At 33.5% G+C, this 13,486-nt stretch overlaps 3 protein-coding genes across 3 annotated transcripts; 2 read left to right on the plus strand and 1 right to left on the minus strand.

Moving 5' to 3' along the window:
• The first annotated feature begins 1,310 nt into the window (after positions 1-1,310).
• On the plus strand, positions 1,311-4,786 carry LOC115454838 (salivary glue protein Sgs-3). The gene is made up of 6 exons (XM_037444857.1): positions 1,311-1,526; positions 2,423-3,234; positions 3,371-3,491; positions 3,570-3,761; positions 3,834-3,897; positions 4,205-4,786. Exons 1-6 carry the CDS (start codon positions 1,484-1,486, stop codon positions 4,341-4,343), a joined length of 1,371 nt encoding a protein of 456 aa, XP_037300754.1. The 5' UTR covers positions 1,311-1,483; the 3' UTR covers positions 4,344-4,786.
• A 655-nt stretch (positions 4,787-5,441) lies between these two features.
• On the plus strand, positions 5,442-9,057 carry LOC115441866 (zinc finger protein 888). The gene is made up of 2 exons (XM_030166779.2): positions 5,442-6,050; positions 6,151-9,057. The coding sequence occupies exons 1-2, from the start codon at positions 5,898-5,900 to the stop codon at positions 7,720-7,722; spliced, it is 1,725 nt and encodes a 574-aa protein (XP_030022639.2). The 5' UTR covers positions 5,442-5,897; the 3' UTR covers positions 7,723-9,057.
• Positions 9,058-9,087: 30 nt separating this feature from the next.
• Positions 9,088-11,458, minus strand: LOC115453465 (peptidyl-prolyl cis-trans isomerase-like 3). Its single transcript, XM_037444601.1, has 4 exons — positions 11,128-11,458; positions 10,658-10,756; positions 9,826-9,944; positions 9,088-9,236 (listed from the first exon to the last, which is right to left on the minus strand). Exons 1-4 carry the CDS (start codon positions 11,266-11,268, stop codon positions 9,110-9,112), a joined length of 486 nt encoding a protein of 161 aa, XP_037300498.1. The 5' UTR covers positions 11,269-11,458; the 3' UTR covers positions 9,088-9,109.
• Between the last annotated feature and the right edge of the window lie 2,028 nt (positions 11,459-13,486).

Consider the following 13,486-nt stretch of genomic DNA (forward strand, 5'->3'; position numbering starts at 1 on the left):
AGTTAGTAAAAGGGGAGAGGAGAGTAGGATAAACTGAACTACTGCACTAAGTTCGATGAAATTTAGTGTACTTTTAATCTCACTTATTAACCTTCTAATGGAATATAGCAACTTCAAAATGTAGAAATGTGCAATCGTTATCAGACTTTTCAGATATATAAGAGCATGAATATATTTTTATAGGACCTATTTTGTCCTAATTAATAGATACTATACAAATATGGAATGGCATATTTATAATATAGGTAATAGTTGGCAGTAAATCTTTTTGCCCATAATATGGAGATTTTGTAGAGGATTTTGTTCTTATCGCCATTAGAAAAAATATTTTTCACTAGAATTTAAATGACATACATCTACACATATTCTATACATATTATAAAACAAAGTCCCCTTTTCTGACTGTCTGTATGTCAACGATTTTCTCAAAATCTACTGAAAGGATTTTTATGAAATTCGGTATGGAGATATCTAAAACCCTGGGCTACTTTATATTCCCGGAAAACTCCTTTACACGGGCAAAACTGCGAACAAAATGTAGTAACAATACAAAACAACAGTTGACAATAACACCTAGTTAAACCGGTTCAATGATGTAAAAATTAAAATTACTATGGCATGACTATTGACTCTAGCAATTCGACACTTGTCTCAACGACTTTGATTACTACAAAGTATAAAAAAAGCGGCGATAGCCTAGTTGGTTGTGGAACGGACTGCCGAGACGAATGTCCGCAGGTTCAAATCCCTAGGGCACACACCTCTGACTTTTCTAAAATTATGTGTATTCTTTGTGAATTATCGCTTGCTTTAACGGTGAAGGAAAACATCGTGAGGAAACCTGCATACCTGAGAAATTGTCTATAGGAATTTTCGGGGTTATGTGAAGTCCACCAATCGGCACTAGGCCAGTGTGGTGTGGACTAAGGACTAATCCCTCTCAGTAGTATAGGAGGCCCGTGCCCAACAGTGGGACAGTATATAATACAAGGCTGATATTATTATTTATGATTATATTATAAACGCATGTATAAAGATTGTAGGGACAAATACTTTTTTGATTAACACAGTTAAAAAAAGTTAAAAAAAAAGGTAATGTATAAACATTCTCCTGGGTTCGAAGTATACAGGCAGTTGTAGTAAATATCTCTAGGCAATCAATTTTATTTTACTTATTTAATTATTTTCATGAATAATAATGCCACGATTTCCAAACGCCATATTTTTATATCTTAAAAGTAATTTATTTTTAATTAAACAAAACAAAAATATAAAATAAAAATATATGTGTACGATATTTCTGATAAATCTCTATTAATTAAACTCGTTAAAATTATATAACCATTACTTAATGGTTGATAAAAATGTAATCATTTATTAAAGACAGATAACGGAAGAAATTTGATTTGTTTAAAAAGCAGAGACACCACGAGAAAGATCATTGTGATCTTCTAATTGCCGAAGTGAAAACTACTCCGCCATCATGGACCTCACAATATTATTTATTTTACCTCTATTGTATAATGGTAAGTAACTGAATGTGCTGTGCGACCATTACTTTAAGCAGTTTTTTATAAATTGTAAATACTTACTTACATAAAGAAAAGAAACAAATTTTAGTCACATTATTGATAGGGTGCTACAAAAAATTCAAATCATTTTTAATTAATAATCACGCTACATACTGAGAAATTATTTAATAATTTATATGGTAATAATGTGATTTACCATAATTTTGATGGTAAATCTTTTTGTTTTTGTGAACGTGCTTACACTCTAAATTCGCAGTTTCACAATATTTGAAGCATTGATTTATTTCAACTTCAAGAGGTGTACAGCTAGGAGAAAAAAGTATTTTGTAACTAACAATCAATATAGTAATATTTAAGTATATAAGTGCAATGCAGTGCACTAAAGAACGTTAAAATTAGTGGAGTAGCTTGCCCTAGATGAGCTCAGTAAAAAATTTTCCGAGGGGGGGGGGGAGGCTTCGGGAGCGCAGCATCTATACAAACAGATTCCCAAGTACTCTCACCTTACATATATTGGGGCCCCTAAAGCTCGAGAGTCCCGTATCATTGATATTATTGATACGGCGGTTGCCCCGCCCCTGGTTGGAATTATTTTTGTTGTTATTATTATTACTTATTTACAATCTAATACAAAAATCCAAATCTAATTAAGTACTATTTACGAGCAGTCGCAACGCTTACTATTAACCGCATCACGTGGTCGTGCTCGACATTAAATTGTTTACTTGCCGAAATATACTTAACATACATGAATACCAATGTAACACAATTTTACTTTTATTCTGCTCATACAAAAGAAATCGACACATCTAAATTTATTTTAATATATTATACATAAATGTATTATCATTATACGAATGTATAACTTACTGCTTTCTTTTGGTTTACAGCTCGTCTGGCGGCCTCACAATCTGACCCTATTTTAGCAAACTCCTTAGACGTTGCTAGAAACATATCAGCAGTTTTTCCTTCAGGGTCCCATACTGCAAATCCGATACAAACATCTTCAACCACACCATATGTACCACCGGCTTCATCAACATTTAAGTATTGGACTACTCAACCTACACATCCCACTCAATCGTCAACCAAATATATCCCACCGTGTTGGACCCAAACGACAACCGCTAAACCTACACAGACCACCCCTCGGTACACGCCACCTCCCACCGTTTCCACAACTAAATACATTCCACCTTGTTGGACCCAAACAACAACCGCTAAACCTACACAGACCACCCCTCGTTACACACCACCTCCCACCGTTTCCACAACGAAATACATTCCACCTTGTTGGACCCAAACAACAACCGTTAAACCTACACAAACCACCCCTCGGTACACGCCACCTCCCACTGTTTCCACAACGAAATACATTCCACCTTGTTGGACCCAAACAACAACCGTTAAACCTACACAAACCACCCCTCGGTACACGCCACCTCCCACTGTTTCCACAACGAAATACATTCCACCTTGTTGGACCCAAACAACAACCGTTAAACCTACACAAACCACCCCTCGGTACACGCCACCTCCTACTGTTTCCACAACAAAATACGTCCCACCCTGTTGGACCCAAACAACAACCGTAAAACCTGCAAGAACAACAGTATATCCTGGATTTGAAAGCTTCGTCTGTGATAAGAAGAATAATTTCTATTCAGTGCCCAATGAATGTGACACTTTCATTGAATGCAAGGTGATTTTTTGTTCATATTACCTGTAGAGATAAAGTATTAAAAATAATTATTATTGCTTGTATCGCATGCCTTGGTATTAGTCAATTTGATATGAATGAATTAACGCATATTTTACATGAAATAATACTGTTTCAGGATAATGTAGCTAGAAAGCACTTCTGCCCAGAAGGTCTAGTATATAAACCTAGCACAGTTTGGCCAGCGTATCCTTGCGTGCTACCATCGGAGTATAAATGCTTGAACGGCTCAATAACACGTATGTATAATGTCCTATAACATTCCTACATTATATCAATTATTGTTTTTTGATTGTAATGTAACGTGTTCTTTCAAGAGCCTGCACGTCCCAATGCACAGTGTCCTCACGAGAATGGCTATTACGGCGTGCCTAACAGCGACTGCAGCCAATACATTGTGTGCGAACAGGGCAAAGCTACTTTAATGAACTGTCCCAAAGGTTTAGTATTTAACGAGGCAATTTCCGATTGCGATTGGCCAGTTGCGGTGCCATCCTGCCATCCCGACGGTAAATATACATACGAAGTTCAACCTAGATAATTTTAAACGTGTATAAGTAATAACATAATTTTTTTTCCAGCACTCAAAGACTTTACTTGTCCGTCAGTGGATGACGCAGATAATGATATGATCACCAAGTACAGGTACTTACAGTAAAAATATTATTACATAAATAAAACTACAGCATAACTAAAATATCGCTATTAATAGCGTAACAACTTATTCACAAACTCATCAGTCGTCACGCATTTATCCCAAAAAGGGTAGTCAGTGGTGCAACCAGGACATCCACTTTTCGCCATATTATGCGTTCCGTCCCACTGTGTGATATGGTTCAAGCCTATCACCGTATTGGGCACAAAAAACGTTAGATTTTCATAAAAAAAAAACATATGAAACGAAAACAACATTTTGTTTAATAATTTTACTAATTGAAAAATGATATTTCAGATATTACAACAGCTGTACAAACTACGTAGCTTGCCAACACGGATTCCCGCGGTTATTATCCTGTTCAGCTGGTCTACGTTTTGACCAAGACCAACAGAAATGTGTCGACGAAAGTAATATCGCAAATTGTGATGCATAAAGCCACAACTTTAGACACTTTTATAAAAAGTGATTACATTTATATAGACAATTATAATTGATAAACTGTAGAGTTATCCTAAGATACGGTAGCAATTTAATAGAATATGACTTAATAAACATTACCAAAACAGTCAAATTTTTAGTTCCTATATTCATAAATATTTTCGTCAGTACGTAAAATAATCGGATTCCTAAAATTAAAAGTCTATAATTATCTTTCTTACAAGTACTTAGTATATTAAGCTTATTATTTAGCTCTTCCGGGATTTGTGAGTAATATGTAAAAATATCTGTATCGAGCTTACTTATATCGAGAGATGCATCCTTTAATTTCGAATGAGGTCCCCTTTAACTGCTCTCCTGCTACTTTCTTACCCTAACTACACCTACTGCGACATATCATGTGAGCTATGCGCAACGTATACGTATACTGAAAAAAAATATTAATTTGTAATAAATAATAAAAAAAATATATATTATTTTAGCCTTTTATTCTTCATTTAAACTATACCTATACTTAGTAAGAAAGAATTCATCGAAAGTTAACTATCGATCTACCAGGTTATAAAACATCAAGAATAAAAAGAATAAAATGTTACAATGTACTATTTATGACACATCATACTAAATTATTATAGGGGTAGGAGCATTATCCCCCGGGCCAACAGGCCATAGTTTTTTTTGGATGGCAATGAAATGAATACTAATTATTCAAACAAAGCGACAAAAACCAAAATTTTATTGAACTACTTATATTATGAACTCTCAGAAAATATTAAAGCAGATTTAAGGATCCTAATTTACATATTTTTTTCCTCCAGCACATACGGGGTACAATAACACATATTTAAAAAAATAAAATCAGCCTAGGCGCCATATTAAATACGTAAAAGTTTAGTTCATAAAATCTACACAAAATAATATTTGTGCCATTTTTTCAATAAAAGTTTCGCTTGAATCTAGTTAGATTTAGAACTTTTTTTAAATCTGGCAATCAAAACTTCTGTTCTCGTTTACACCAATCAAAAAAATTGCATTATGATTGGCCGTTGGAACGTCACCGAGAGATTGACCAATAACATTCGCACTTAGAGAAACCATAAAACACTTGTGACTTTTTCTGCAAAAGTAGCGCGCTTTTGGAATATACAATAAACAATTTAAATTTGAATTTTAATCTCCTACACTGAGTAATTGTGAATTAACATTGAGAACGTTGATCTTTTTGCAGTAATTAAATGTACAATGATAAATACATTATTATGATTGTGTTTGACGAGGAACCAAGTAGCGGCCGTGGACGAGCCAATAGCGCAGCCCTGGCGGACATCGCCCTAGTTGCCCCTTCGGATCGAACAGTTGCGTAGTCGCGACTCCCGACCGTAGCCTCCGTGCCCTGTGTAACACTTATGAGTTTTAAAATAATCATGGAATTCTATTCGTGATTTGTTTTTAAAAACAAGACAATCTCTATAAGCTGTCAATTGTGATCAATTTTAATGTTCGCAAGAATTCGTCTATTATTTAATGTTGACTTTAGATTGTGCACAAAATGGAAGATTCCTACATCATAGCTAACTTCCACGCGTTATGTCGACTCTGTCTGAACAAAAGTACGCTCGCAGTGTCGATATTCGGCGCTGTGCCTGACGACGAAGCAAATGCTTCTTTAACCTCTAAAATCGCTGAATGTTTCGAACTACAGGTTGGTATTACCAGAAATACTTATTTTCAAACTCGTTAAACGTACGTATCTGCTAATTATTTGATTTGCATACGTTATATAAATTCGTACAATTTTACAGATCGACCCCAATGATGGCCTACCTGGAAGGATATGCTACAAATGCTTATTTAAGGTGGATAAATGTTCAAAGTTCAAACTGCAATGTATTCAGAGTGAAAACAGACTGAGACAAATCACCAACCGTATAAATGAACTGGAAAACTCAAATTCATCTGAGATCAACAACTACAGCTACAATAACTCTCAAGAATCCCTGAAACCTAAGCCTGAAGACTATATTGTGGAAGACAGTGTTGTTATGGTTGTAGATCCTAGCCTTGATTATGATTCATCAGAAGATTCTGACAATGTAGACACTATTGAACATGATGTTGCTGAAAGTGACAATGCACATGACAGAGACACAACTCAAGAATCATTTTTCAAGAATGTTTTTATGTGTCAATATTGTGATCAAGCTTTTGTGTCGCAGGAGAAATGCACAGAACATGAACAAACCTACCATGATCCCAGCAGACCTTACAAATGTATAGAATGTAGCTTAGTATTTGCTGAAAGGAGTCAAATTGTACAGCACACAAGACAAGTGCATGGTAATGATAAACCATATCACTGTCCTGAATGTGAGAAATGTTTTGGGAGAAGATCAGATCTGAGAAAGCATTCTATTGTTCACACAGGCATAAGGCCTTATCAATGTCAATATTGTTTAAAAAGTTTTTCTCGTAACACAAATTTGAGCAAACATTTACGTATACATGCAGGCCACAAGCCACATGTCTGTCCTCTGTGTCCAAGAAGCTTTGTAGCTAAAGGAGATCTTCAGCGCCATGTCCTTGTTCATTCTGGCATGAAACCTTATGCCTGTAAAAGATGTCCTTCAACATTTGGCAGAAGAGATAAACTTATAAAACATGAAGTAAGACATGGACCCATGAGCCCAGAACACAGAGATGACTTTGACAAAAACCAGGACTCCCATGATATGGTTGTCAGTGTAAATCCTTTTAGCAATTTAATCTCGTCACCCACTGAAATGCATGCTGATACCTCCAATGCTCATTATGAGTTACCCAGAATTCCTGATCATATATCTGGTGAGAGCAGTTTCATGAAAGTCCAAAAGCCACCTGCTTCCAGTAAACAATTGCAAAATTCCCCAACAAAGAAAGCTGTTTCTAACAAAAACAGACCAAAGAATATTAAATGTCATCAATGTCCTAAGAGATTTTCTTCATTAGATGCATACAAGACTCATGTGTCTATTGCCCATATTGGGTCAAGGGTCTTTCAGTGTAAGATTTGTTTCAAGAAATTTGCAAGAAAAAGAGAACTTGACCGCCATGCCACAGTACATTCTGGAATGAAAGCTTTCTCTTGCAGTCAATGTGATAAAAAATTTACAAGGAAAGATAAGCTTGACAAACATGAGCAAACACATGAATGCCTGGTTGTGAATATGCCTTGCATAGAATGTGGTGCCACATTTGAAAAGAAAGCTGATTTAGTTGCACACATTAAATCCCATTTTAGTGACAATTATGATGACAAGATTCCTGAAAGTGAAATAAAGAAGGAAGAGGAACCTGAATACCCTGTTGATGAACATTTCTATGATATGGAGACTTGAGTTATTGAATTTATTCTTGTCAATATAAATGTAGAGACAAGGATAAAACATTATAGTAAACAGGTTATGTGGCACTCATATGCTAGTACTTAATTATAACTTTATACAGGTAGATTATGACTTTTTGTTGAATCTTTGTATTCATGACTGGTGTACAAATAACTAGGTATTATATTGTATAATTTTTTAGTACTCACATCATTTATCGTAAATAATTAAATGTAATATGTGTTAATAATTTTATTTTGTGTATTTATTTTGGAATTGTAATTTCAGTAAAGTCCTAAAAGCTTGGAATAACTTTTGCCTTCCAAGTAAATATGTATTTAAATAAGTTACTTAGACACAATGTGATAGAAACACCTACTATTATGACATTCATCCAAAGATTTTCTAAGAATAGAATTAGAATAATTATAATTTATTTTGTATCAGTTATATAATTATTGAATACAATTGTTAAAGATAAACCATATTTTAAATATGTTTTGAACAATACATTGTAATGAATAATAATGAACGGTATTAATCTGATGAGTTAATGTTCAATGTTATAATGAACAGTAAATCTAATTTAGTCAGTTCCATTTAGATCATTGTGTCAAAACATAATTTGATATATTTGAAATGTAGGTATTAATATTATAGTCACTGCCCATGTCTCAACAATTTAAATGACACACATTGTAGTAATGCAGTAGTTCACAGTAATGTTATTTTTATATTTATATTAGGGTATGTTTTATATATTTACATCAGCTGTACTCAACCTGCGGCTCGCTAAGCTTTTCCATGCAGCCCATCCAGCAAAAGCGCAAGTGGCCCCATTTTACTTTAAAAATTTCACTGAAATAAAAATCTTTTCTCTCAATTTCACTTAATGTATGTACTGTATGCTAACTAGTGACCTAGTGTGGGTTCTGTCACCACTTTTTCCCACCCAGGAAGGACCGACCGAAAACTATGCTACGCCAATGATGATAGATATAAATATAACATCTTAATCAAATGTGTATGTTTTTAATGTAATTAAATAAAACAAAGTTTTGATAGGTTTTAGACACATGAATAGGTAAATAAATTTACGTTGCAGCCTGAGGCACCATAACTGCGACTTCTTTGCGGCCTATATGAAAAAGATTGAGTATAGCTGCTTGACATGCAAAGTCCAAGCAATATGCTTCACAGTTTCCTTTTATGCATAAAAAGTAACACCAAATAAAAAAATAATTATGGGACACATCAATATGGATCAAAATCAGATTTCACTTATTATCAATAGTAAACATGTGTAAATATATGTTTATTGAAGAAATATAAATCATTGTCCAGAAATAATTGTAGTTTCCATTAAAAAAAAAAACATTTTTGTGACCATTTTTTAATTCTATCCAGCAAGAGGATTAGCATGTATTGTGACAGATGTTATTTTAGCATCCGATAGTGGCCGAAATGTTTTTGGATTTACTGCCATCTTCTCTAGATCATCCAGTGCTTCAAATCCATCTATGACTCTGGAATGTAAAAAAACAAATGTCATAAATTCATCTGGAAAACAACATGTAGACTAGTAAAATATGAGTGTGAAAGATATGTAATGGTAAAATAATTTAATGCTTTCTCTTAATGCAGATCTACACCCAAGCGTATAGACAATATTGCCTGTGTCATCAATCAACAAAGTATTATTATTATTGTCTTCTAGTAATAATCACATACTTTATGTAAAATTTTATAAAAAACTTGATAAGAAACAATATTTAGATCAAAATTGTTATGAAATAAAGCAACTTTACTGTTATGTAAGTCTTATGTTGAAATAAAACATTTAATTTTAAATAGATACAGTTAAATGGGTTTACCTGGGAAAAATTTACTATATAAATTTCATTCCTATCCTGTTTTTAAAATTTAACAGTACACTAGATTCAAACTTTATAAGTTGACAAAGTTTGATACTGGCAATTGGCATTGAACTTATGGGTTTCATATTAATTTATCATGAATACCAATCTTATAAAATTTCTTATTAGCAACATAAAAATATTTTTTGTTGTGTTGATATATTAATTATAATAATATTACTGTTAATAAATAAATTACCTTCCAAATATTGTATATTTTAGGTCTAAGTGTGGTTGTTCTCCGTAAGTGAAGAAGAATTGACTTCCATTAGTGTTTGGTCCATTGTTGGCCATACTGACTATCCCTCTTGCATTGTGCTGAAAATATAATTTGTAAATACACACCATTGACAGTCAAAGTCAAGAAAAATTTATACAATACTAAATATTTAGATTACTAAATGCATTGTCTATGATCTTTTTTCATTGCCTGATTAAGGTGGTCCATTTTCATACATTTTGTTTCGGCTTTAATCTGGGTAACTAAACAAGTATTGGCAAGTAAAGAATTTAAATTCGTCTAGTTAGTGATTAGTTCTCGCGGTTGAAGAAAAACGTAAAAATAATTAATAAACATCCATATTTCGGCCATTAAAATTTAATAAGACCAAATTTTAAAGGCAGAAATATCCATGATTATTAATTATTTTGACATTGTTCTATCAACCGCGAGAACTAATCACTAACTAGACGTGAATTTAAATTCTTTACTTGCCAATACTTGTTTAGTTACCCAGATTAAAGCCGAAACAAAATGTATGAAAATGGACCTTGAGGTATCGCCTTAAAGTATAAGCAAATATTAATTGAAACTACAATGGAAACCAATTATAATGTCATTGGTTATAATGATGAATCAGTTATAACAGCTAAAAGATAAGATCTGGCATATATAGAAAAGGTCATCAGTTGTATTAACTAGATATAACATACATTCAATGTCATTATATCTGGTCTTCAAATTTGAAATTAGATTAAATCCAATAATTGTTTTTAATACTGAATTACTAATTCATTTAAAATTATTTTACCTTTAGTTCTTCTTTGAATTCATCTTCAAACTTTTTACCCCAGATGGAATTACCGCCTTTGCCAGACCCTGTAGGATCTCCTGTTTGCACTATAAAACCCTGCAAAATAATGAAACATTGTGTGTATTGTATACCTTTCTAAAATATCTTTGTACTGTTGTTGTTTTTGATGGTATATAATTAATTTACATCTTTAGCTCTAAATGTTCAGATGGATAACCAAATCCTCTACTGATATTACAGTTTCTCATCAGTTATTTATGAAGGAGAGAAATAACTGAAAGTCGAGCCATTCAGACACGCATTTTGATCAAACGGTAATTATGTTTTCCGAATAAAAAACTGACAATTGTTCATTACAGACGGGGGCTTAAACCGAAGACCTTGCGGCTATTTGTTACCACAGTACGATGCTTTTAGTGATTTGTCTAACGTGTCGAACTTGAGGATAATAATGTTTTTATTATCACCTTTATATTTCTATGAAACAAGCATCCATTATAGTAATCGCTTGCACATAACGCTAAGAAGTTTTCACATGCTTTAGGGCACTGCTCACAGTACAATTCTATTTTGATATCACCAACATCTGTATGTAGAGTGACTGACATTGTGGAGGATAATATTCAACAATCCCTTTACGAAATTTTAATTCCAATTCAATTAAATTTTCCAAGTTGCAGCTTATTTTATCCACGAATAATAATCAGAGACCAATAAACTAGAATAATAATGCTGAAACAAAACCTATTTTGAACTGTTTAGTGTTTACTTTACAAAATGTCAAATTTGACACTGACGTGCGACAGTCGAACAGCAAAAATTGACATACTTATCAAAGAGAATATAACCATGATTACACTCTCAGAACCTCAGAACAATGACAAGCATAGAAGTAACACTATGACATTTGAGTGTACTCTGTTTTAGCAAGAAATTTAATTGTGTTGCGATCCCTTCTGACATCTTATCGATATCGATAGATGCTTTATCTATCGGCTATGGTAAATTCACAGACCTGCTAAAATAAACACTTTTCGGTCAGTCAACTACAAACCGTTGCAAATTGCTATTTTAGACAAAGGCTAAAACAAAGATATCAAAACCCTGATTTGGTATTCAAGTACCAGAAGAAGTCTGGGTATATAAAAGCACTCATTAAGAAGCTGTTAAATTACAATAAACTATGGAACTACTGGCTTTCTTCGAGCTAGATTTTTTCCAATTTTCATTTGCTATTTACAGCAGTTTCCATGCCTTCCGAAACATCATTCACACAAAAATGGTTTAGCATTTAGATTATTAAATTAAGAAAATGTTAGAAATTTCGGAAGGAATGGAAACCGCTGTAAGTAACAAACAAGAAATCGGCCGGAATTTCGTCTAGGAGAAAGCCAGTACCCCTTCTGTTCTTTTCTGACTTTCTTAGGGATTAAAAGATACCCAAGAGGTGTGATTTGACAGAAGCTACTAAAATGGGACAGTAAAATTAAAACACAGCAGTATCATTCATGTCACATATGTTTGATAACTTATTTCAATGTTAATAAAACTTTGCCGAAATGCTTAGAGCAAACACGGTGCTGTTTTTTCCAATGCCAATTGGGATCCATTTTTGCCTCATAGCATCATCTTTGGGGAATCTGCAATGAAGCACATTTTATGAAACACACTATGAAAATCAGATAGTTTCCTCGACCCCAGCCTTCGCGCACGGTTTCCAAGTGACTTTTACCACTACACCACCGTATATTGAAAGTAAAAGGCAATTTATGCAAAATAGTAAACTACAATATACTAACATCTATGTTATCGACAGAATATGCAGCACAACACTATTGAACACGACTATGTAAATTGGTAAAAATGAAAAATACTTAATAATGACTGTATCGAATAGCCAACAGCAGATTATAATATGACTACAGCATAATAAAGTATAATTAATAACACTTTTTGCACTTATGTACAGGGTTTAAGCAAATATATTAGGTTTTTTGTTTACTCACCGATGGAAGCTGATAATTTCAGTTTCATTTTCTTTACGAGAAGAATGAGATTTACACCCCAAAATAACGCGGGCCATTGCTTGTTCGTAGGGCTATATTTTACTTAAACAGCACTGTGTATTTATTAAAATTAACAACAAAAATATTACAAAACATGTAGCCACTTTTGAAAAGCACGGCTGAAGTATAACGTAACTAAATTGTGTGGGCGCGTTTGTGACATTGTTTTGAGGTTGGCAAGTTGGAACATTTGACATTTTATTTGCTTTTTAATTCGGCATCATAAAGAGGACCAAAGGTGACCATTTGATAATTTTAAAGGGTACGCTAGCCAACCTTAGCAACATAATATTTGTCTCGTTCTTTTCAACGGTTTTGGCCTATTTGAAAAAATAGGATAAGTATATGAGGGTAATTTAGATTCCTTCTATGCTTGTTCTTGTTCTGTCTAATATATTTGCTTAAACCCTGTACATAAGTGCAAAAAGTGTTATTAATTATACTTTATTATGCTGTAGTCATATTATAATCTGCTGTTGGCCATTCGATACAGTCATTATTAAGTATTTTTCATTTTTACCAATTTACATAGTCGTGTTCAATAGTGTTGTGCTGCATATTCTGTCGATAACATAGATGTTAGTATATTGTAGTTTACCATTTTGCATAAATTGCCTTTTACTTTCAATATACGGTGATGTAGTGGTAAAAGTCACTTGGAAACCGTGCGCGAAGGCTGGGGTCGAGGAAACTATCTGATTTTCATAGTGTGTTTCATAAAATGTGCTTCATTGCAGATTCCCCAAAGATGATGCTATGA

This window comes from Manduca sexta, chromosome 28, assembly GCF_014839805.1.
Source record: "Manduca sexta isolate Smith_Timp_Sample1 chromosome 28, JHU_Msex_v1.0, whole genome shotgun sequence".
NCBI classification, from domain to species: Eukaryota; Metazoa; Arthropoda; class Insecta; order Lepidoptera; family Sphingidae; genus Manduca; species Manduca sexta.

Bases quoted from the DNA above. Each gene is read 5' to 3' on its own strand.
- LOC115454838 (XM_037444857.1), top strand. From the start codon at position 1,484: ATGGACCTCACAATATTATTTATTTTACCTCTATTGTATAATG. The intron at 3,235-3,370 runs GTGATTTTTTGT...ATACTGTTTCAG, and splicing joins ACACTTTCATTGAATGCAAG to GATAATGTAGCTAGAAAGCA. The intron at 3,898-4,204 runs GTACTTACAGTA...ATGATATTTCAG, and splicing joins GATATGATCACCAAGTACAG to ATATTACAACAGCTGTACAA.
- LOC115441866 (XM_030166779.2), top strand. From the start codon at position 5,898: ATGGAAGATTCCTACATCATAGCTAACTTCCACGCGTTATGTCGACTC. The intron at 6,051-6,150 runs GTTGGTATTACC...ACAATTTTACAG, and splicing joins CTGAATGTTTCGAACTACAG to ATCGACCCCAATGATGGCCT.
- LOC115453465 (XM_037444601.1), bottom strand. From the start codon at position 11,268: ATGTCAGTCACTCTACATACAGATGTTGGTGATATCAAAATAGAATTG. The intron at 10,757-11,127 runs GTGATAATAAAA...ATTATTTTGCAG, and splicing joins TGTTTCATAGAAATATAAAG to GGTTTTATAGTGCAAACAGG. The intron at 9,237-9,825 runs GTAATTTATTTA...TTTACATTCCAG, and splicing joins AAATATACAATATTTGGAAG to AGTCATAGATGGATTTGAAG.